The following is a 25,533-nucleotide window of genomic DNA, read 5'->3' on the forward strand; positions in this document are numbered from 1 at the left end:
AAAAATGGAAAAAAAATAAAAAAGAAAAAAGAAAAAGATAAAGGGGAAGTGATGTGGGAGTGTCATATATCAATCTGTTGATTTCATTGGTTAATTAAATAAAGAAACTGCTTGCCCTGATAGGTTAAAACATAGATGGGAGGAGTAAACAGGAGGAAGATGGGAGGAGTAAACAGAATGGAATGCTGGGAGGAAGAGGAAGTGAGCTCAGACTCGACAGCTCTGCTCTCTGGAGCAGAGACGCCAGGCTCTGCTCTTCCAGGCAACTCCAACCCCAGGATGGACGTAGGCTAGAATCTTCCTGGTAAGCGCACCTTGGGGTGCTTACACACATTATTAGAAATGGGCTAAATTAATATGTGAGAATTAGCCTAGAAGAGGCTAGATAGAAATGGGCTAAGCAGTCTTTAAATGAATACAGTTTGTGTGTTGTTATTTCGGGCATGAGCTAGCAGGCGGCCGGGGTGCTGGGGACGCAGCCCCGCCACTCCTTATTTCAACAGACTTCTACTCCCCAAAGCTGACCTGGCTACAGCTGCTGCTGAATGCTAGATCTACCAATAGTAGAGAGCACTAAGGCCGCATATATATGGCCATATGGCCATATATACATATATATATATATATTCCCCCAGGTGACTAGGTAGCAACCTGGTGGCAGAATGACTACACTGGACCATTACGGAAAGAGTAGCATATCACTCTTAACCAAACATATTTTGGCTATAGATTTGACCTTCCTGTATGCAACACTTCTCACGATAGAATGCCTTATCCATCATGATAGTCCATCCGTGGGCTGATGAAAGACCTTATCCACCATCATGATAGTCCATCTATGGACTGATAGAAGGCCTTATCCATCATCATGATAGTTAATTTGTGGACTGATAGAAGGCCTTATCCACCATCATGATAGTCCATCTGTGGACTGATAGAAGGCCTTATCCACCATCATGATAGTCTATCCGTGGACTGACAGAAGGCCTTATCCACCATCATGATATTCCACGCAGTACTACTTTGAACCAGGGAACTCACTTTGCAGTAAAAAGAAGCACAGCAGTGAGCTCATACACACACAGAATTCTCTGGGCTCACCATGTCTCCCATCATTCTGAAGTAACTTGACATAATGTGCCTTTTAAAGGCACAGTTATGGTGCCTACTAGGTGGCACTAGCCTAGAGGGCTGCAGCAGAGTTCTCCAGGAAGTTGTAGGTACTCGGAATCAGCAGCCAATATACTGCACTGTTTATCTTACAGCCGGTGTTCAGGTGTCCAGGAATCACAGGGAGGAGTGAGAATGGAGCCACTCACCATCACTTCTGGCAGCCCACTAGAAACGCTTTACTCCCTGTTCCTGTGACTTTGCTCTGCTGGCCTAGAAGTTCTGGTTCCAGATAGAGAGCTGCTTCTGTCAGGAGACATAGCTAACATTCCATAGATACAGAAGTTAAGACTTCCCTGTGGCCCCTCAGGACCCTCATTTCCTTGAGTCAGCAAACTAAGAAAGAAATTACTGTATTATGAGAAGTGATTGACCTAGACTATCTCAAGGAAATTAGACTGCTTTTCCACAATGGAGATAAGGAAGCGTATATCTGGAGTACACCAGGTCCTGGGTATCTCTTGGTGTCATCATATCCTGTGATTAAGATCAATGAGAAGCTACAGCCCAATCCAGACAGGATGAGAAATGGCCCAGAGGTTTCAGGAATAAAGGTGTGTTTCACACCTCTAGGTAAAGAACAAAGATCTGAGGCGGTACTTGCTTAGGTGGAGGAAATACAGAATGAATAGGAGAAAGAAGTTACAAACACCCGCTAAGGCCATGTGACCAGTTACAGAAACAAGGACTGTTATGAATGCTGGTCGTATTTTGTTAAGAATATGCTTGTGCATATATACACACGCATTAAGTAAATATCTGTGCTTCCTTCCCTCTATTTTTGCATCATGCATTATAATGGTGATTAAGGTAGTATCAGTAATTACATGCTACAAATCTACAAGTATCAAAGTTATGGGACACTAAAAGATTAGGCATTCCTTCAGGGATTTTTTTTTTTTAACCTGCTTTCAGGGGAAACAGTGTATTGGTGGTTGTAAGTGGACAGTCACATTACAACAGATAGAATTATGACTTGTTACTGTTTTCACCTGGAAATTCAACATGAGGTACAGAGATATGATTGAGTGTCGGGTTGAAAGGACTTGGGACAGTTATTCTTGGTTGTCAACTGATCTGGATTAACTGAGAGGTAAGTTACTGGGCACACCTGAAAAGGGTTTCCTTGATCAGGTTACGTAAAAACACCCAACCTAAACCTATGTAACACCTTACTATGGCAGCCAGATAAAGGATGTCCTGAGCTGACATCCTTTGCTTTTTTGCTTCACTGCCTTCCTCTCTCCCTGGTGAGTAGATCACCCTGTGGGAAGATCACCTACTCAGTTGCTGCTGTCTTTATTGCAGATGTATTCTTTTGCTGAGGTCAGAGCCTACCAACAGAGACTAAGCTTCCAACAGAGACTGAAGACAGGCGGCTGTGCAGGAATCCTTCAGACCTTCAGCACCACTGGAACTGCAGAGGCCTCCAGCTTTGTGCACTGGGTAGCTACTGGACTCTACTGGTTCTCTTTCTCTAGAGATCCCTGATACAACTTAAAAATCTGAGGTGTAGGGCTGGAGAGATGGCTCAGAGGTTAAGAACAGTGCCTGCTCTTCCAAAGGTCCTGAGTTCAATTCCCAGCAACCACATGGTGGCTCACAACCATCTGTAATGAGGTCTGGTGCCCTCTTCTGGCCAGCAGACATACACACAGACAGAATATTGTATACATAATAAATAAATAAATAAATAAATATTTTAAAAAAAATCTGAGGTGTAAAATGCTCCAAAGTCTGAAAGTTGTTGGGTGTTCATGTAACACCACAAGCAGAAAATTCTAGACCATAATCAGAAAATACTGGCTATAATTACCTTGACACTATGTTTACAGGATGTATAAATTTCATGTTTAGATTTTGGCCTCATCCCAAAGATATCTCATTATATAATTTATATATAAAATTAAAATAAATTACATTATTAAATTTAATTTACTGCCAAATGAAATTATTAAATTTATTTACAAATTAAATAAATCCAACATACTTCTGTTCCTCAGTTTTTCAGGTCTGGAATATTTTACCTGTATAGAGGTCAACACAGATGCAAAACACTATTGTCATTGATACTATTGTGCTGGTTGGCTTTATCTACCTGACACAAAGCTAGGCATATCTAAGCGGTATCATAATTGAGAAAACGCCTTCCTAACTGGCCTGTAGGCAAGTCTCTTAATTACTGATTTCTGTAGGAGGGCACAGTTCACTGTGGGTTGTATCAACCTGGACAGATAATGCTGGGTTGTATATGAAAGCGGGCCGAGAAAGCCAAGCAGAGCAAGCCAAGAAGCAGCATTTCTCCATAGTCTCTAATCCAGTCCTACCTCCAAGTTCCTACCTGAGTAAGGAGAAATAAACCCTCTTGCCCCTAAGTTGCTTTTGGTCATGATGTTTTATCACAGCAACAGAAAGCAAGAAAACTAATTCCCTGCAACCCACCAACCACAAAGGCCAGGGAATCTTCATCCTATGATCTCTGTTCTAGATCCAATCAATCCCCCTGCCTCATCTCTAGCTCTGTGGCATCTACAGCCTTCACTTCCTCTCTGACCTATCTCTAGAGGATCACACCGATAGATCTTCTATAGCCATCCTCACTACCCCATCCTTTTTCTCGGCCAACATCACCCCCGAATTCCTTGGGAACCCCTCTCCCCCGTGCTGACTAGGTAAGCAATTTTCAGGTCTTCATTCTCCCTTCTCTCCTCCAAATCTAATCCCCTACTCTGATCCCTAGCTTGTTAGACTACTTGCTATGGCCTCTCCTCACTCTGCTGCCAATTCCAGGACATTAAGCATACACTGGTGGTACACCCTGCGTTCCCACTCCCCACCCTCCCAACCCCCCACCCCACCCCAGTCAAGATCATCTCCATGCCTAAGTGTCAGCTCTCAATACCAAAAAACTACATTCAATCTGGAACACCCAGTAGCCACACATGGCAGGATCTCAGAAGCATACTCTACCAGGCAACTGTAGACATCCCCTACAGTCATCAACATTTTCCTAAGAACCAGAGAGGGCAACAAAAACCGAGGAACAGAAAATCATCCCAACAAAGATAAGACCTAATATCAGGTCTTATATATATTTTATAAAATTATAAATATTCCAAACTCAGATGCCTAGGCACAATAATAGTCAAGACAAATGTCACCACTGGAGTCCGGCAACCCTACCACAGCAGGCCCTGAAAACGCACTATTGCTGAAGCAGAAGACAAGGACCTCAATCTAGCTTTTATGAATATGTTACAAAGTCCTTAAAGAGGAAATTAATAAATCCATTGAAGAAATCTATGAAAATACAAATGAACAGTGGAAGGAAACAAAGGATTTGCAAGTGGAAATGGAATCAATAAAGAAAACAAACTGAGGAAAAAATCCAGAAATAAAGTGTAGAAACTTGAAAAGGAGCCTAGGAGGTAAAGCCTCACCAACAGAATACAAGAGATGGAAGAGAGAGTCTCAAACACTGGACACACTAGAAAAGAAAAGACACCTTGGTTAAAAAAAAAAAAAAAAGAAGAATTTTTTTTTAAACTCCAGCTACAAAACATCCAGGAAATCTGAGACACTGTGAAAAGGCCAAATCTATAAATAACAGGAACAGAGGAAGAAGAAGCAGCACAGGTGAAAGGGACAGAACAATTGAGAGCTCTAGAACAAAAAGAAGAAATCACACCCAAAAAAAGCAGACAGCAAGAAATAATCAAACTCGGGACTGAAGTCAATAAAATAGAAACAACAACAACAAAATTACAAAGAATCAATAAAGAATTGTTTTTTTGAGAAAATAAAATTGAAAAACCCTTAGTCAAGTGAACTAAAAGGCAGGAAGATAAGATACAAATTAATAAAATTAGAGACAAAAAAAGAGGCCATAACAACAGACAACGAGGAAATCCTGAGAATCATAAGGACATACTTTAAAAACCTGTACTCCATCAAATTTGAAAAATCTAAAAGAAATGGGTAACTTTTTCAATACATAACACTTAACAAAATAAAATCAAGACTAGATAAGGAATTTAAAGAGACCTATACCCCTACTGAAATAGAAGTAGTCATTAAAAGTCTCAACCAAAAAAAAAAAAAAAAAGTAAGTAAGTCCAGGACCAGGCAATATTAGCACTAAATTCTGTGAGTTTTGAAGGAGAGTTAATGCCAATACTCCTCAAGTTATAACACAAAATAGAAACAGAAGGAACACTCTCCAATTCTTTTGAAGGGGCTACAGTCATCCTAATACCTTAGCTACAAAAATTCTCAATAAAATATTTGCAAATCAAGTCCGAGAACACATAAAAAAGACTATCCACCATGATTAAGTAAGCGTCATCCCAGAGATGGATGGGTCAGCTATGTAAATTTCTAAATTAAGCCACCATGTAAACATCACATTAGATACAGAAAAGGCCTTTGACAAAATTCAACACCCCTTCATGATAAAAGTCCTGGGGAGATTAGGAACATAGGGATATATATCAACATAATGAAGGCAACTTACAGCAAGCCCATCAACTTAAATAAAAAAAACCCTCAAAGTGTTTCCACTAAAATCAGGAACAAGACAAAGTTGTCCATTTTTTTCATACCTATGCAATGCAATTAAATCTTAGCTAGAGCAGTAAGACAACTAAAGGAGATCAAGGGGATGGATACAAACAGGAAGGGGAAAAGCAAGATATCTTTATTTGTAGACAATATCATAGTATATATACTTGATCCTAAAAACCCTACCAGGAAGCTGCTACAGCTGATAAACACGTTCAGCAAAGTAGAAGAAAACAAAATTAACTCACAAAACATCAGTAGGCTTCCTATATACAAATGACAAAGGGACTCAGAAAGAAATCAGGAAAACAACATCCTTTACAATAGCCTCAAATAATATAAAATATCTTCAGGGAACTCTAGCCAAGCAAATGAAAGACTTGTGTGATTAAAATCTTTGAGACATTGAAGAAAGAAATCAAAGAAGATATCAGAAGATAGAAAGATCTCCCACGCTCATGGGTTTACAAGTTAAAAATGATCACAATACCAGAAGCAATCTACAGATTCCAACACAGTTCTTTACAGACCTTGAAATGACAATTTTCAACTTCACACTGAAAACAAAAATCCCAGGACAGTTCAGCACCCCTGAATGACAGAAGAATTGGTGGAGGTGCCACCACTGTCCCTCCTGACTCACTCTTCAAGTCAGGGCCACAATCTCAAGTTTTATGTGTGGTTTGCTTGGGTTTGTATCTTTAAGACAGTTTTATAAAAAGTTTCACATTCGGATGAAAAAATAAGCATGCATATCACAGGATAATACCTTTCAATTTAATTGCCACATCAATGTAGGACTGCAGAAATGCCATGGATACTGCATGCCCTACAATAAAATCAAAACATTCAAAAGACATTAGGACATGCTTATCTAGGGAACACCCTTCCTTACATCACACACATAAACACGTGTAGAGATTTAGGAAAATTATCAAAACTAGCATTTCCAAGTAACAAATAATCATACTACAGAATACTCAATATTATGCAATCTCTTATACAGATTTCAAATGCAACTCATTTTCATGTATACAATGAAATAGCTAGTACTTAAAGATGAGAGATTTCCTCTACTACTAAAAAATGTTGATATTTTAAAATAGTTACATTCAATCATACTAGCTGTCAAAAGTAACTAGGTGAGTTTCTAGCTTACTCATTAACCTTCATTTTGTAAATTATATATCTAGAAAAATAGATCAGTTTTACTCCTCAGAATCAAAAGTAAATGTTTCAATGTGGGCACTCTACCTGAGACATGAAAACTATGCCATTTTACAATGTATAGTATATAGAAAGCAAACGTAAAACCCATCTACTAAGGGTCCTCATATGTAATATGCCCTTTCAAAGAGCATACTTACAAGTAGCATAGAAGAGCACTATGCTGTCCGAAGTCATGACTGTCGAGTTAAATGTTTCCTGTGTTAACTCCACTGTCAGCTCCAAAGGTAACCGCCTCTTCCTATCTCTGTAAACAGTCTCCGCCACTTCATCATCTTGAATAGCTAAAATGATTTAAAGAGAGGTTAATTTACATATGTATTACATAATTAAATATTCAAAATGCCAAGAGTTCTCGTAGGAAAAGTGTGCTTTATACAAATTTCTGAATCCATGTTGTCTAAACAGTATGATGATGTTTAGGAAAGTTCTCGGTTGCCTGGTTATAGCTTAATGACTCTGGGATGCTTTCACCCAGAAATCACAAAACTGGTCAATTCCTGGAGCATTCATTTAATTTTATTCTACAAACAATGGGAATATGGCAATTTTGTTTCTAATCACTATTAATTTGGAATTCTAAAGGAGTCTACCACATTTTCCTTTTTACTTATTTGTAGCCTACAGCGTGACAAGCATGGTGATAAAGTGGGATACATGGCTCAAAGACCTACCCTCAACCACACGGCACTTCTACCAATGGATGTGCAGGGTAATAAACTCATCGACGACTAAAGATATAATCACAAATTCTGATCAGTTTATAGGTAAAGGTCTACCAGATAAGGAATAAGAAGAGTGCTTTACAAGTGAGCAATGGCTCGAAGGCTGTGAGATACAGAAGTGCTTGTCACACTCGGGCACCGAGAGGAGAGGACTAGTGTAACAGGACCGTGAAGGCTGCCCGACAAAAGAGACTCCAGACTAAAAGGTTTGAACTGTAGGCAGAAAAGTGAGCCAAGAATTTTGGGTTAGAAAACCCTAAAAGCCTAAATGTACACTGATTTCCTTTAAGAGCTGCCTTCCTCCCATGGCACCAAAAACTTACACTCTCAATAACAAAACTATTAAGAGTTCTTGTGTACCATATGCTACTTATACTTTTTTTTCCTTTTCTGTGTGCTGTCCATTTTAATTCACACTTTGGCCACTTCCTTTGGGAGGTACTTGTCTCTTAAACTGCACTGTGACTAATTCTTTCCTAAAACCCTTTTCTACTTCACTGTCAATGGGATGATTCAAACTAGAGAGGACACTATGTGTATAGGCACGACGCTATGCAATACCAAAGGCCAATATAGATTACATACAGTAGGAGGGTAAAATGGAAAAAAGTTCATCTGCCTCTCCCACACCCAAAACAACAACAACAACCTCTAGGGGCAAGACAGCAGATCCTAAGGAAAGCAGCTCCATAGGAGGCAATCTGGAGCAGACAGAAGGAGGCAAGAGGGCACATGACTTCCACAGGAACTCTTAAAACAAGCAACTGCCACTGAGGAGAGGAATCCCACTAAACCTAGACAGGAGCAGGTGCCCTAACCCTGACAAGTGGAATAGAGCAGGAAGCAAGAGGTGTTGACTGAGGTTTCTGTTCTGCCCGGTTTCCACAGTTGTTAAGTTCCAAAGAAATCACAAAGAGGTCTACATTAGTTATAAACTGATTGGCCCATCAGCTCAGGCTTCTTATTAACTCTTATAACATATATTAGCCCATTATTCTTATCTGTGTTAGCCACGTGGCTCAGTACCTTATTTGGTGGGATAGTCACATCTTGCTTCTTCTGTAGCTGGGCCAGGACTGTGGGCCAAGCTTTCCTCTTCCCAGAATTCTCCTGTTGTCATTGACCCACCTCTACTTTTTGTCTGGTTGTCCCGCCTATACTTCCTGCCTGGCTACTGACCAATCAGCATTTATTTAAAATATAATTGACAGAATACAGACAATTGTCCCACACCTAAGAGAGCAGAACTCAGGACAAATGATTTAAAGTTAGAAGAAATCTGGGGAGGAAACAGACATTCTACACACCAGAAGAGAACCAGGGCTCAGCTCAAACCAGCAAGCAAGTGATGCTGATCAGAATAGGAACACCTCAAGGGGAGCACCGTGGAGATTCTGTGATTAGATATACACAGAGCATTCAAATACTCATTAGTGGGACACAGAAACAACTCGTGAGCCCTGATTCAGCGGTCTGTAGTTCAGCACAGAAAACTGTAAATAAGCAATTACAGACCAAGATTAATGCCACAAAAAATAATAGGAATGATAATGATAGCAATAAGTCTTGTGTCAGATGCTTAAGTTCTGGGCCAGGCTGCACCATTGTGACGCTGGCAAGTCACATAATTGTGGAAACAGATTCTTTATAAATCAAAGGTGAGGTTAGTTCTCTCAAAGGACTTGATTGTTAATCAAAGAAAGCCAAGTCGGCCATGAGAATAAAAGTCAAAAGTGACTGATAAATAAATAGCAAAATATTACTGAAATCTATTACTGATACTGCTTACAACCAGACGTATTTACAACTACAAACACAATGTTAATTACAATCTCATTTCCTAGGACGAACAATAAAAACGAAACACACCATGGCTTTGTGTGGAACTCACAGATGCAGCCAGCCCAGTGGGTGAGAACTGACTGTGGGAGACAAAGGCAAAGATGTGGGAAGCTGGAAGCTTGGTGTATGCAGTGTAGGTGTGCACTAACGTGCAAAAGAACGCCCCTTTCATCTGCTCACTGGTCACCAGTGACTCCAAGTCTCCCTCCCCAGATTCCCTCACAGGTCCTGAAGGAGATGACACAGTAAAGCTGCTCATCTACCTGGCACTGCACTGCTGCACGGGGGGAGGGAGAGCAGGAAGGATGGTCTTACAGATCTTACCCAGATCTGGGCCCTCCTCATCTCCGTCGTCATCTTCCTGGATTTCTTCAATGTGCATATTATTTTTCACATGAGAAACTATTAAATCAGCATCACTTAATGACAGAAATTCCACAGGCACTTCCTAAAAAAAAATGTTATTTAATTTTTCAAATTAGCATACAAAGTGGCAGGTGCCATTATGACATTTTCAAATGTGTCAATATAATCTGTGCTTGTCTCTTGCCCCTACTGACCTCCCCAATCTTCTTGCACCCTCTTTGCTGGTCTACTGACTCCTGCTAAACAGTACCCCTGCTGCTTTTGTCATCTCCATGTGTGGTCCTTCCCTTTTCCCTCCTCCTCTCTCATGGTCTCCTTTCCAGTTTCCTGAACCTTCACACACACACACACACACACTCACACTCACCTAGGTTCTGCACATGTATATAAACATGCAGTATTTATCTTTCCGAGTCTGTTTTATTTCACTTAACATAATGATTTCTAGGATTCCTATCACTTTCCTGAAACTATCATGATTTCATTCTTTTCACTGCTGCAGAAATTCTATTGTGCAGATGGACTACACTGTTTATCTATTCATCTGCTGATGGACATTAAGCTGATCCCATTTTCTAGTTATGGTGAATAGTGAAGTAATAAGAACGAATGTACAATATCCCTGTGGTCTGCTGACCTAAGAATCCTTCAGTTAGGTGCTCAAGAGTGATATAGCTGGATCATATGGTAGTTTTATTTTAGATAGTTTTAAGGATTTATTCTTAAATTCTGTGTGTGTGTGCGCGTGCGCAGGTATGTGCCACATGAGTGCAGGTGCCATAGTGGCTGAACCAAAGCATCAGAGTCCCTGAAGTTGGAATACAAGTGGCCGTGGGTGCTGAGAACAGAACTTCAGTCCCGTGCAAAAGCAGCAAGCCCTCTTCACGAATGGGCTCTCTTGCCCCTGTATTTCTTTTGTGTATGACATATTTATGCATGTGTGTATATGAAGGGTGTGTACATATGCACATGTTCATCTGTGCGAATGACGTTAGTGTTGGGTAGTTTTACGCTAACTTCACATAAACTACAGTGTCATCTAAGAGCAGGGAACTTCAATTGAGAAAATGCCTCCAGAAGATCAAACTTTAAGCAGGCAAGGCTATAGGGCATTTTCCTAATTAGTGACTGATGGAGGAAGACTCAGCCCATTGTGGGTGGTGGCACCCCAGGGCTGATGGTCCTGGGTTCTATAAGAAAGCAGGCTGAGCCTAGCAGTGGTGGTGCATGCCTTTAATCCCAGTACCCCCAAGGCAGAGACCGGAGGATCTCTGTGAGTTTGAGGCCAGCCTGGTCTACAGAGTGAATTTCAGGACAGTTAAGGCAGTTATACAGAGCAATGCTGCCTCAGAAAAACAAAACAACAAAACTACGTGTGTGTGTGTGTGCGCGCGCGTACGCGCGTGTATATACATACATACATATGAGAATATATATATGAAAAAGAGAGAGCAAGCGAGCAGGATGAGCAAGCCATGAGGAACAAGCCAATAAGCAGCACCCCTCAAGCTTCTGTATCATCTCCTGTTTCCAAGTTCCTAACCTGTTTTGCGTTCCTGTCCTGACTTCTTTAAATGATGAACTGATGTGGAAGTGTAAGCCAAATAAACTCTTTCCTCCCCAAGTTGTTTTTGGTCACAGTGTTTCATAACAGTATTAGCAACACTAACTGAGACAAGGCCCATGCCTGTGAATGAGGCTGTGGGGTGGCATATCACAGGCATGGAGGTCAGAAGACAACCTTTTGTGTCCTCCCTTTCCACCCTTGTTGGACACTGGGTCTCTGTTGTCCAATCACACTAGTTGTCCTTCAAACTTCTAGGGGTTCTCCTGCCTCCAACTCCCTTCTCATCAGAGGCCCTCTACATCGGTGTCTGTGGTTAGACACTCACTAGTGAGGGAAGCTTTCCATGGGTTCTGAGGATCCATATTCAGGCTAACACATTTGTCCAGCCAGCATTACACCTGATGACCCTTCCCCGGGCCTATATTAGGCTATTTCTTGAGTTTCTTGAGGACCTTGCCCACTGATTTACACAACGGTTGTGCCAGTGCACACTCCTGCCGTCAGCGTATGGGCTTCTCTTTCCCAACACCCTTCTAGTGTTAGTTGTCATACATTACCTTGATCTCTAATATATAAAAAAGCATTTTCATCTTAAATATTTTACTTCTCTGGAACTAAAATAAAACCAAAACTCTAAACTTCAGTTTTAAAATTAAACGAACAAAAAAAAAGGAAATAAATGTCACAATTATTACAAAGAGAAAAGCATTCAACGTGTGCTTCAGCTAAAGACAGATGCCCTCCTAAAAAAAGAGGCAAAAAGAGGAAATGAAATTCTCACTTGCTTAAAATCATGACTAGTTTCTGTGAAAATTCTTATAAAATAATTACAGGTTCTATATCTCAAGATAAAAGAGGAAGAATATGAATATACAATACTTTTCTTGCAAATAAAACCAATCAAAATTGGTTAATTTTACATTCTACCAAATAATAGAATTAATACTTCTTTTAAGAGACTTCCTCCATAAATTCAATTTTCTATCTAACCATAAACATAAAATTATTCTTTTGTTGAAATAGGAGCGGCGGGGCTGTGTCCCCAGCACCCGGCCGCCCGCATGGCTAGCTTATGCCCGAAATAATTACACGGAAACTGTATTCTATTAAACACTGCCTGGCCCGGCTAGTTCCAGCTTCTTATTGGCTAGCTCTTACATATTGATCTAACCCATTTCTAATATTCTGTGTAGCCCACGAGCTGGCTTACCAGGGAGGATCTTAACCTGCGTCTGTCTGGAGCGGGAGAATCATGGCGACCCCTCCACTAAGCTTCTTTCTCCCAGAATTCTCTTCTGTTTTCTCCACCTACCTAAGGGTAGGCCTATCAAGGGGCTTAGGCAGTTTCTTTATTAATAAGAAATCACTCTCACATCATTCTTTACTCCCAGGTATTTAAGAAAGGCACTTGCTACCAAGCCTGAAGACCTGAGTTCAATTCTGGGAGCCCACACAGTACAAGGAGGACACCAAGTTGTCCTCTGACCTCAGCAGGTGTCGCAGCCCGAGTGACACACACACGGGTTTGTGGTATAATGTACACTGATGGAGGTGGGTCTTGTATCTATCTGTTGCTTTCATTGGTTAATTAATAAAGAAACTGCTTGGCCTTTGATAGGACAGAAAATTAGGTAGACAGAGTAGACCGAACAGAATGCTGGGAGAAAGAAGCAGATTCAGGCAGTCGCCATAGCTCTCCTCTCCAAGACGGATGCAGGTTAAGATCTTTCCTGGTAAGCAACACCTCGTGGTGCTACACAGATTATTAAATATGGGTTAAAACAAGATGTGAGAATTAGCCAATAAGAGGCTGGAACTAATGGGCTAAACAGTGTTTAAAAAAATACAGTTTCTGTGTAATTATTTTGGGTAAAGCTAGCCATGCAGGAGCCGGGCAGCGGGAAGCAAAACCCACAGCTCCACACTACAGTACACCAGTAACTCTAGCATGCACAGCACACAGGAGGATGAGACAGAGACTCCAAGTTAAGGGTCAGTCTGAATCTCATTTCCTTTGGCAAATTTTGCAATTTTGCTTCCATAAATTTCGCTAGAAGAAGGAATCAGTGATAGTCAAAACAATTTAAAATATTACATAAGATAAAATAACTAAATATAATTTTAGGTAAAGGTCAGATACGCTTTTAGAAAAAGTTATATGTGTGTGTGTGAACATGAGAAAAGAGACTGACACATTAGAAAATAAAAACAGCAATTATTCATTTAAAGAATGATAATTTAAAGATCTTTTTAATAATAAACATATATTACTTTAGTCCACATGGATTACTTTAGTTAAAAGAGGTAGCATTATAGACCAGTGTATAAAGTGACTAACCTTCTCTGCTCTTCTGAAGGCCACATTAGCATGCTGAGGAATGTTCATGTCCATGGAATCTCTTTTAAAAATTAAAATAAATTTCTTATTAACTAATCTGAAGAAACACCTAAACAGAAGTCCCATAGTCATTCAGTCACAAAGAAATACACAGAGGCTTATATTAATTATAAACTGTTTGAGCGGTTAGCTCAGGCTTATTATTAACTAGCTCTTACAACTTAAATTAACCCATAATTCTTATCTATGTTTAGCCACATGGTTTGGTACCTTTCATCAGTGAGGCATTCTCATCTTGCTTCCTCTGCATCTGGCTGCATCTTACTGACCCTCTTCCTTTCCTCTTCCCAGAATTCTTCTAGTCTGGTCTCCTCACCTATACTTCCTGTCTGGCTACTGGCCAATCAGCATTTTATTAAACTAATATGAGTGGCAAATCTTTACAGTATACAAGAGCATAACCCACAGCAGAAACCACCTAGGATATCAATCTAAAACAGAACTGTATGTTCTGATTCTAAAAAACGATTGTGAATAGATGATTACCCTTTAGTGAGACTGAGAAATTTCATGTATAAATACAAGCTGGATTCTAGTCTTCTTTTTAATTCTAATCAAGCTAGTAATTAGTGTATAGTTCAGCTCAGGAGTAGTCCTGACTATAACAGAATCTGCTAGGTTTAAAGGGATTTTTGTGATTAGACTGCAATATTAAAAATAAGGAAAATTACATTGAAGGCATCATTAACACTCAATGTGCGATACCTTGACAAGAGCAAAACGCCGGCTTTCCCCAGAAGACGCCACGCCACCCACTCTGCAGTTCTTCGATCAGCTTCGTATGTAGCTTGTCGGCTGATAATAAAAACCAGCGGCAATCCTAGTTGTAGATGAATGGTTGAAACTTGCTGAGGATCTTCAGCTACTTCCATCTCCATTAAAAAAAAAAAAAAAGGCAAAACATCCTCACTATATGGCATTAATTCAATATGGCGACAGAACTGACTTTCACAAACTATCCTCTTTCACATGTAACCATGGTACACCAGTGTGCATGCACACCCCTCCAACATACACACATACACACACAAAACACAAAAATGTATTTAAAAATACATTTTAAAAAATTTAAAAATGTAAATTAAACTGTCTACTACCATATTAGTCCCCAGAAAGTGAAGTAAACAAAAGTTTAATTTACCTGTCTTAGATCTCAATATATAAACAAAAATTAAAATAAAATACTATTCAGGAAAAATAACACTATAAGCATATATATCTACTTTTACCATTTTTACCAAATTATTTTACTTTTCCAAAATGTCGTTGGAGTCCAACAGTGGTAGCACATGCCTTTAGTCCCAAATTCCAGAGGCAGAGGTAGGTGGATCTCTGAGTTCAAAGCCAGCCTGGTCGACAGAGTGAGCTCCAGAGCAGCCAGGGCTACAGAGACCTTGTCTCCAAAACAAATAAACAAACAAAAAGCAAAAAGAAGTAGGTTTGAGGTAACTTTGTATCTGGTAGACTCTCAAACTACTTGAGATTGAAAACATATAAAAATTTACAGTCAATATTTGTAGTTTAAGTTGGCTCCCTACCTCTTGCCATGCCACCAAAGAGCATATTCCTGTCACACTCAATTTTGGCCTATAGGCTGTTTCCTATAAAAAGGCTTTGATTTTGTTTTGTTTTATAACCTCAAGGATATTCATTAAAAACAAAAAAACAACCTTAAATACTAATAAGGCCAAATCCTAAGTTAGAGGTGACCAAATCAGATCAGATCTCTAACATCTCCTTATCCCCAAAGGTTAAGACATCAGCCCTCGCTCATCCCAGGAATCCCCTGAGCTCCCTGCTCTTAGCTTGTCCTCCTCCACAGGAAGGCTGCCAGCCTGGTCTTTTAGGCTTTTGAAAACACATCCAGAAACACTGGGCCAAGCCTGGTTTCCCATTCTAGCTCTAATCCCCACGCCCTTCAGTTCTGCACTCAGCCCTCTCCTGGCTTCACGCTGCCAGGCATTGGGCCTCTAGTCCCTAACCAAGATTCAGAAGCCACACAGTTCCTTAGCAGTCCAGGGGGAGCAAAAGAATTTAAACTAAAAAAATGAGATGCCTATGCATCACGTTGTGAGAATTTTGAAAGAAATCCCCCCCCCCCGCCCCAGCCCAGTGATTTACTATTCCTTTTGCCCAGCAGAGGCAGCTGTACTCCACAGTTCCAGAGAGAATACAACGCTACCCTTGACTTTGTGTGTGTCATGCTTTCAGGTGCAGCCACACTGAATCTATTCCCAACTCACTACGCAGTCTTCAAAACTGGCTTTTTTCCCATTTCAAATTTAGTATTGTATAATTCCTGTCATAAAATGAAATAAAATCAGAATCTCCTCCCTGAGTGTCTACCTAAACATAGTTTTTAAAAACAGCAAAAGAAAATTCATGGAGTAGAAACTAGAAAAAGCGTACAACTCCAAGATAGACAATCAAGGAGAAAAGCAACACTCTTATGGTTTAGTGCTATTCTGCCCCGTCTTGGTAGGTAAACAAAAACCTGGAGTTCTCACTTATTTGCACTTTTACTTTTTGTGCATGTGTACGGGGTCCCAGGGTTGAACTAAGTCATGAGGCTTGGTGCCTGACACCATCTTGCTGGCCCAAAATTCAGAGAATTCTTAGTACCCGACTGAATATAAGAAAACAAGCCTGGAGAGAAATGAAGAACTGGGGGGGGGGGGGGGGGGGAGACTCCTCAGCCAAGCTGCCAGTGCTCAAATGAGACACCAAAACAAATCCTACGGATGCAAGATATATCTGCCATTCTTTGTCAAAGAAAGAGATCTATTACTTACTTTCTTGTAATTTTTTTTTCTTAAACTGTACATGTGGAAAGTGAGGTACGATGATCATGAGTTGGATGCCAGCCTGGGATACACAGCAAGTTCAAATCCAGCTACACAATGAGACCGGGTCTCAGCAACAACAACAACAAAAAAAAAAAAAACCAGAAATGTCTTCACAACAAAGATCCAACTGAAGGAAGTTATTTAAATAAAAAAGTTTAGGGATTAAGCCAGGGAAAGTGTAGTTGGCTAGCTCTAGTCCATTAAATGTGAGGCCTGGCTTCTGAAAAGGTTGGAATTTTGACTATAGAGTAGACTAGAAGTATATATATATGTGTGTGTGTGTGTGTGTGTGTGTGTGTGTGTGTGTTAATGGTGAGAAAAGAAAAATATTAACAAAAATTCAAAAGGCCCAGGAACATACTTGAAAATAAATATATGAAGTTAATTTTCCCATCTTTCAAAGCAAAAGCAAATACCTCCTTCTACCTAAAATGAAAATATCAGCTTTTTAAAAACTTACTCTTTAATTTATTAGTTTTCATAACTCACCACTTGAGACAGTATTTCCTAAAGAGCACTTTATAACGGTGAAACATTCCTAAGAAGAATAATCCCTTTAGATATTATCAGCTTGTTCTTGTGTTAAATCCACGTAAGACTTAAAAAGACAGCCCTTCTCGCTACACGATGACACTTGTTTGCCCACTGAGCCACCCACACTCCATCTGCATAAGGGGCAGCGATAATAAAAGTGATATCACTGGATCTTCACTGTCTGAGGGACGGCATGGGGCAACCTGCATTTCTTAACTTACACTTTGTGGTGCTATCCAGATTATTTGTAAAACATTTTTTAAGATGTATCATGTGAGAACATCTACTGAAGGTTTTTCTATATACTCAATCCAGGCCTTTAATGTTTCAGAGAAAGTGCTGATCACCATCATTAAATGTGGCTCTAGAATTCCTGAAGGCTACTGCTAAGCAAAGTGAGACACAGTAGGCCCATGGCTGCAATTGCTACCAACTTTTTAAAGAATGACTAAGCCATTCACAAAGGAGAGCTCGTCTCAAGCGTGACTGCTCTGTTCTCTGGATGCTCACCAGGCATCTGCACTCTTTATAACCACCACACAGCATTACCACTGCTGTTATCTGTAGGGATTTTGATGCAACTAATCGAGACATAAAAATACTATTTTAAAAACAGTTTATAGTCTACATTTAGCAAGAAATTACTCTCAAAAGCTGGGAAATGAAAATGTTGTGTCCAAAGAAAAGAGATCAAAATATAGGCATGAATATAAACACCTGTGGATCAAAAGTTACTAAATTTCATGTGAGACAATATGAATAGTAAAATGAAACACGTACCAACAGAGGTGCTTTCATTGTCTTAACAAATATGTGAATATTCAGTGTGGTCAACGGCTGTTCCATTAGTGTTCTTCTACAGCTCTCGGTCAAGTCCAAGGCCAGCTCACAATGGCAAAAGTAAAGATGTGCATGCCCTATATCCTCAGAGCTGCAATTGAACACCACGAAGAGACACGTAAGGAAATTCAACGCATGATCCTCTTACAATCCAAAAGGACCTACTAACAAATTTCTTTTCTTAATTCTCATGCATTCAATTACTGTCTTAATAAAAACCTAAGAATTAACTTTAAAAATAAAATCAACTGACCCTTTTCGTCAAGACGGCGCCGAAAGCGAAGAAGGAAGCTCCCGCCCCTCCCAAAGCCGAAGCTAAAGCGAAGGCCTTGAAAGCCAAGAAAGCAGTGCTGAAAGGCGTCCACAGCCACAAAAAGAAGAAGATCCGCACATCGCCCACCTTTCGGTGGCCCAAGACCCTGCGGCTACGAAGGCAGCCTAAATACCCCCGGAAGAGCGCGCCCAGGAGGAACAAGCTTGACCACTATGCCATCATCAAATTCCCCCTGACCACCGAGTCAGCAATGAAGAAGATAGAAGACAACAACACACTTGTGTTCATTGTGGACGTCAAGGCCAACAAGCATCAGATCAAACAGGCTGTGAAGAAACTCTATGACATCGATGTGGCCAAAGTCAACACCCTCATAAGGCCCGACGGAGAGAAGAAGGCGTATGTTCGGTTGGCTCCTGATTATGATGCTCTGGATGTTGCCAATAAGATCGGAATCATCTAAACTGAGCCCAGCCAGCTAATTCTAAATATACACTTTTTCACCATAATAAATAAATAAATAAATAAATAAATAAATAAATAAATAAATAAATAAATAAAATCAACTTGGACAAAACAAGAGAGAAAATATTTCAGAAAATTAACCTTAATAACTGAACTTTTATACATTAACATCTAGATTAGGTTAGAGGTTTCAATGAAAGACTCACAGATGAGATTATCTTTAAATACAGCTGCCTTCCTAGAGCTATGCTAAATGAAGCTTTGTAATATAAATTTTCTAAGTTTAATTTAAAACCAAAACTGTTTTAAATACACTTTAGCTAAACTATGCCTTAAGATAGAAACCATGTGATAGCCGTGGGAGTCTGTGAATTTGTACTTCAAAAGTACAAAACTAGCAAATACAATTCATATTTTAGTTCTGGCATTATTTCAATATGAGGACTTAAACTTACAGTGAAGATTAAGTTTTGCCAAAATTAAAACAGCATTTTTTTTTACAACACTGTTTGGCCAACAGCTCAGGCATATTTCTAGCTACCTCTTATATCTTAAATTAACCCATTTCTATTAATCTATGTATTGCACGAGACTTCCTGGTAATGTAAAACAGCATTTTAAAAATCTCCATATATTACTAATGGAGTTCTGTAAAATACTACAATACTTTATTTTTATATGTCAACTGAGTAGTCACTGATTTCTAATTTAATTACCATGTGATTCCTAATAGAGCCAGTGATAAGTGAAACAACCATAAACAGTTACTTAATAACTCTTGTTACTTCAGAAACAGTGCCCAGAGACTGAAATGAACCTGAACAGCCCCTCTTTGAGGACTAGCTATCACGGTACTAGGAGGGTTTCGAAGGAAGGAGACAACCAACAATCCTACCCAGCTACGATGCCCATGAATTACATCAGTGTAACCCTAAGGGGGACACACATACCTCAGCAATAACCAAGAGCTCTCTAATTGGGCTTAAGACCCACTCAACAAGAGGGACCCCACACCTGGTTCTGGAAACCAAGCTACCTACTCGGTGCTAGAAAAATCATGGTTATTGGAGGAAAATCTACAACTATTAATTTCCTAAGACAGCATTCTCCCTAACAACAATCTATAAACATTTTCCTTATAGCCACAGATAAGTGTAGTCTTCATCCTCTAGCAAGGAAATTACTCTTTGCAACAGAGAGAAACCATAACAGAAAACCATAACCAGTACAAATGCAGAGTTGTGGAGCTCAGTCCCAATCTACAAAACCTCCTGCACCTAAGGTTCAAAAACCATTGTGGAAGAGGGGGCAGAAAGACTGTAAGAGCCAGGGAGAGCAGAGAGTTTGCTGTGAGACTGTGTCTCCTGATAACATCAGAAGCTGCACACATGAAGTCTCACTAACGTGACTGCCCAAAGGCGAGTAGAATAAGGAGGGCATCAATGAGTATGACAAACTAGATGAAGAAAAGCCCATGAGACCTCAACCCTACACAGAGAAGTATAGCCAACTGATGAAAGCTGGAGCGGGAGAGGTGGCCCTCCCCAGGGAAGAGCACACCCAATGGGTTGTCCAGTGCCAATGGTCACTCTTGAAAACACACAAACAAGTAACCTTATATGGACTCAATATATTATATTTAGGAATATATATACACAAGTACAATATGCACTAACAGTGAAAAAAGAGACCATAAATTTGAAGGAGATGGGAAGAGGTATATGACAGGGTTTAGAGGGAGGACAGGGAAGGGAGAAAATGTTGTAATTAAATTAACCTGAAAATTGAACAAAAAAAAAAACCCTCTATGTTCAACAGTAAAGACTAATAAGATTACTTGAAGTCTAAGGGCTTAAGCAAAAAGAGATGCATTAGGAGAACAACTAAAACTAACTTTATAAACTATAAGATTGTACAAAGAACAAAGAAATATTTCATTCTGCCTCAAGTTGGGAAGAGAAAGAAGGGAAAGAGAGGGAAGATCACAGAGCTCACACAGGAGAAGAGGCACGTGAAGGTAGGATAAGAGTACATGTCAAAGGAAAGCAAGCACTGTGTCGCTAAGGCTCTAAGAAAGTGCACAGCTTCCCGAGGGCTAACTCTGGACCTGAAGCACAATGCTGAGCACATCCTGCTTAGGGCTGCGCTTTTATCAAGAGCTCCAAAGTAGAAAAAAGCTGAAGAGCTGCTTTAATCAGGGATCCTTAGTTTACTACTCACAGAAAACAGAAAATAAGGAGTTTATTGAAAGTTTAGAAGAGCATGCCACAGAAAACAAGAGAAGTTCAGTAGCAGACTGAAAACACATCGAGAATCTACCACAGAGAACTGAGCAGCGGGAACACAAGAGACTTTGGCACCAACTCCAACTCTATGAGGACCTGTCTGCTTTTCCTGTAGTCAACCTGACACCTGCAGAAGCGTAAGAGCAAAGACGTCCTGAGAGGCCCACAGGAGGGCACATGAGAAACCCTGGCACAACCACAAGAGGTCATTGGTGAGGGAGAATTGTCTGTATTCTGTCTATCATGTTATAAATAAACACTGATTGGCCAGGCAGGAAATATAGGCGGGAAAACCAGACAGGAAGTAGAAATGATGTAATGAGAACAGGAGAATTCTGGGAAGGAGGAAGTTGATTCCCCCCACTCCTGCCCAGATCACTGAAACAGCAGGATGTGAGCTGCCAGCTGAAAAAGGTACTGAGCCACATGGCAAACATAGATCAGAAAAATGGGTTAATCAAGATGTGAGAGTTAGCCAGTGAGAGGCGAGAGCTAATGGGCCAATCAGCTTTATAACTTATAAAGATCTATGTGTGATTTTCTTTGGGGCTAAACAGCTGGGGGTACTGGGCAGGACAGAAAACACAAACAAGCAAGCCTGGCCCCCCTCCATGTTACAGGTCATGGCATTTTGCCTTGCTTTGGATCAATTTTCTTGGAGAGAATTTTGAAGCTACACTTGGTTGTTAAATTTCATTGGCTACCTCTTGTGATTTTAAGTTCTAAAAGGAGAAACTTTACCTGAGATTGGCACTCCCCTATAAAAAGCACTGAAAAGTGGGCTTCTATCTAGAACTATAAGTTATGAATTAGACAAAAAAATTAAAACATCCTGTTCAAAAGCTGCCTTAAGTACATTAGGATTATTATGACGAAGTGACTTAGAGAACCGTCAAAAGACTCTGGAGCCTAAATCTGAGCCTGTTATTTACCATCGTGTGACCATTACAGATCTATTCCTAAAATACTTCCCGTTGCCACTGTGACACTCTAGTACATAGTTACCCACCGTCTTTACTCACCCCAAATTACCACTGTCTCTACGTAATGTCACAGATGGGTTACAGCAGGGTAATGAAGGCAGCCCAGGCTTCCCTATATGTTTACAAATGCATGTCATTCCTTCAGAGAACCCCAAGCCACGTCAGTGATGGAAATGCTGACTAAGCAACATGGGATGTGTCAACAACAGAAAATCAAACCTTTGACCTGGGCTTCTCATTACATACCCAATATCTTCTAATAGAGCAACTTCTGTGGTTAAGGCAAACTGATACGAGGTTCCATACACAAAAGCGGCTTCCATGACGGCTCTGTGCTCTGGAGGAGATAGGGAGATGTCAGTTTGCAACACCAAGTAAACTTTTATTCTGAACATTAGCCTAACCTTTTATTACCTATTAAATTTAAGGGAAAATACAAAGGAAAGATGGTTCAGTGGATACGAAAGCTTACTGCTCTGCCAGAGGACCTGAGTCCATACCCCAGTACCCATGTGGGGTCGCTTGTAACTCCAGCTCTGAGGGAAACACCCCCCTTCTAGCCTTCTCAGGCACCCACGTATGTGGCATACCCCCAAGACATATACACATAAATAAAAATAAATCTTAAAGAAATTTAAAGTATATTTTACTCTAGTTTATAAAGGTACTGAGACCACAGAAAATGAATTATCCTTGGATATCTTTGTAACATACAAATGTGTGACTGTTTCTTTTTATTAGTAGAAAGTATGCCTGAATTCACAAGTTTCATGTTATATTTTATATGTTTATAGGTACATTATTATTTATTAATTAAGAGACAATTCAGGAAGGCATATTAAGAAAAGAAAAACCATTCCCCTATTTTCTATCCCATCTCCAATACTCAAGGTAGGATACTTCTAATTCTTTTTTTTTTTTTTTTTGCTGTTTATCTGGAAGTCTATAAATGTCCTTCTTATTTCCTTATTTTCCGATACTTACTATCAACATGTACATGCAGACATACAAGTATCGATGGCAGATAAAGTTACTATTACAAATGGTCTATTTGTGGATGCCCCACTGTGGAAGATAAAAACTACACCTCGTTTCTGAAATCCAGCTCTACAAATGTCCATTCTTCACACTCCCTTTGCCCTTCTGGAATAGATCTAATTCTTATCACATCTTACTCAGTGCTCCCCTTAGCTACAGATGAGTCATAGAGAGAAGGACACACTGCTTCTCCTTTGCATGGACACATTGTTTCTACTGCAGCTGTAACTATTCCTTCATGTTTGCTTCAGATGTCTCTGTTTTTAAACCCTTCCACAACAGTTCTTCCCTGTCAAGTCTTCCAAGGTATCCAGTACGTTATCTCGCCCATCATCCTGGAGATGCTTGTTAGGGCATGCTGCCCATTCTAACATCATCTGGTACACAGCTGCCATTCTGAGGCCCCTATTTTTTGTCTTGTATTGGGTACTTTGTCCTGTTAATCCTGCCTTCTTGTTTATTGTTACTACCTCTCTCCCTTCTCTAGCACCATCCTACAAGACACATGAAATACACAATTGCCATAACCCTGTACCTCTTTTTTTTTTTATGTGCACTCTTTTGCCTGCATGTATATCTGTGTGAGGGTGTTAGATCCCCTCAGTAGGAGGGTACAGACAGTTGTGAGCTGTCATGTGGGTGCTGGGAATTGAACCCGGGTCCTCTGGAAGAACAGCCAGTGCTCTCAACCGCTGAGCCATCTCTCCCACCCCCACCCTGTACTTCTCAAAGTATCTTAATTCTTGTACACTCAACACAATATACAACTGGCTGGTTAGACACTAGATCCCAGCCATCTCTCTTAAGAGTGGCAATTACGAAGTTTGATGTTATTCTCATTCTTGGTCCTTGTGCTAACAACTGTTCCCACTGCTGGGACCAAGCACCTGACCAAAAGCAGCATAAGAAAGAAGGGTCTGTTTTGGCTGGTGATCAAAGAGGATATAGTCATGGTGGGAAGGGTATAGCAACAGGAGCATGATGTAGCTGACCACACCGCACCTGGAATTGTGTTCAGCTTGCTTTCTCCTTTTCCCTTCAGCCCAGGACCCTGGCCCATCTGATAGAGGTCCCCATGTTTACAGTTGATCTTTCCTCTCAGTTAGATCTTTCCAGAGAGACCCTCACAGATGCATCCAAAGGTTTGTCTTACAGGGAATTCTCAATCCACTCACACTGATCGTGAAAATTAATCATCACAGTCCTTACATTGCACACACACCCCAGAAAATTTCAGATGATTTTCCACTGCTAATATCCTGGGCATGGCTCTGGAATGACTACAATCTAGAAGCTCGAGGCCTTTAGCTCAGCAAATGTCTTGAAAGGCATCTTTGATGACTCCCCTTTGTCATTACTGTGTTCTGTTTTGGCATCTTTGCTATTTCCAGACAATTATCTTCGCCTCCCTACTTAGTCCCTTAGCACTCAAACTTGACTTCAGATTACTGCACACACCACCACCACCACCCTTGTTACACCCGCCACTGCAGCCAGAATCGGCCTCCTCATCTCATTCTGTCACTCCCAGCAGCACAACTGTCTTAATCCTTGGTGATGTTACTGTGCATATGAATGATTCCTTCAAAACCCTCATCCTCAGCTCTTGGCCTTCTCTACGCCAACACTGCCTTTACTACTCACTGCTATGACACAATCCACAATACAACTTTCTGCAGCTGTTCACTGCATTCTCATCTTTGCTTCACTCCTAATCAAGTTTGGGTTACATGGTCAATATTTACAACTGCTGCCATTCCTAATGGGCTGGTACATAGTTCAAGTTAAGTTCAATATTCTCCCTATTCTGTACCTACACCCATGAAAGTAAACTTTGCAAGGTGAAAAATAAACAAAACCTGTTAGCCAAGAGTCTCGCTTTCAATTAAATATTATTTCTGTCTAGCAATCATCCTGTTTTAAATTTTATTACTTGTTTATTTTGAATGTCTGAGACAGTTTTGCTACAGAGCCCACTCTGGCCTTATGTGGCAGCCCAGTGCTCTGAGGACAGGGGTGAGCAGCCATGCTTATGGAGAAACCATTCTTTATTTCCAGACCTCCTAAATGACTACTTCATCTTTATTTTCCTTCTCTCAAACTGAGGTTTCATTTCTACTTCGGTACGCTGTTTTATTTCTATTTCTTTGGTAAAACAGACCCAATATTTAAAAGGAGTGGGATTGGAAGAGATGTCTCAGTTGGTTAAGTCCCTGCCATACAAGCATGAGAATCAAAATTTGATTCTTCAGAACACACATATAAAACAAGAACAAAATCTAAGCATTGCAGTGAGTGCCTGTAATCTCAGCACTGGGAAGGTAGAGAGAGGAGTGCCACCTTCAGCAGCTCAGGGATCGAGGAGAGACACGGAGTTGGTGGTGGACTAATCACTCAATTAACTTTTCTACCT

The 25,533-nt window shown here is 40.3% G+C and overlaps 2 protein-coding genes across 7 annotated transcripts in view; one reads left to right on the forward strand and one right to left on the reverse strand.

The window, feature by feature from the left end:
- The window catches only part of Txndc16 (thioredoxin domain containing 16), a 94,845-nt gene that overhangs the window by 34,147 nt on the left and 35,165 nt on the right, over positions 1 to 25,533 (reverse strand). For all 6 annotated transcript variants that reach the window (XM_050162440.1, XM_050162439.1, XM_050162437.1 and 3 more), the window contains 7 exons: positions 22,329 to 22,419; positions 18,016 to 18,166; positions 14,561 to 14,727; positions 13,796 to 13,856; positions 9,849 to 9,972; positions 7,098 to 7,241; positions 6,500 to 6,559 (listed from right to left, as the gene is read on the reverse strand). In XM_050162440.1, coding sequence (XP_050018397.1) covers positions 6,500 to 6,559; positions 7,098 to 7,241; positions 9,849 to 9,972; positions 13,796 to 13,856; positions 14,561 to 14,727; positions 18,016 to 18,166; positions 22,329 to 22,419 — 798 coding nt within the window. The remainder of the gene's footprint in view (positions 1 to 6,499; positions 6,560 to 7,097; positions 7,242 to 9,848; positions 9,973 to 13,795; positions 13,857 to 14,560; positions 14,728 to 18,015; positions 18,167 to 22,328; positions 22,420 to 25,533) is intronic.
- LOC126513810 (60S ribosomal protein L23a-like) lies at positions 18,333 to 18,845 on the forward strand (the record flags this gene model as incomplete). The annotated part of the gene is made up of 1 exon (XM_050162349.1): positions 18,333 to 18,845. A coding segment is annotated over one exon (480 nt), but the record flags the coding sequence as incomplete, so codon positions are not given.

The sequence above is a fragment of the Alexandromys fortis genome, unplaced genomic scaffold (genome assembly GCF_014885135.2).
Source record: "Alexandromys fortis isolate MF-2015 unplaced genomic scaffold, M_Fortis_MF-2015_v1.1 scaffold_130, whole genome shotgun sequence".
Lineage (NCBI taxonomy): Eukaryota > Metazoa > Chordata > Mammalia > Rodentia > Cricetidae > Alexandromys > Alexandromys fortis.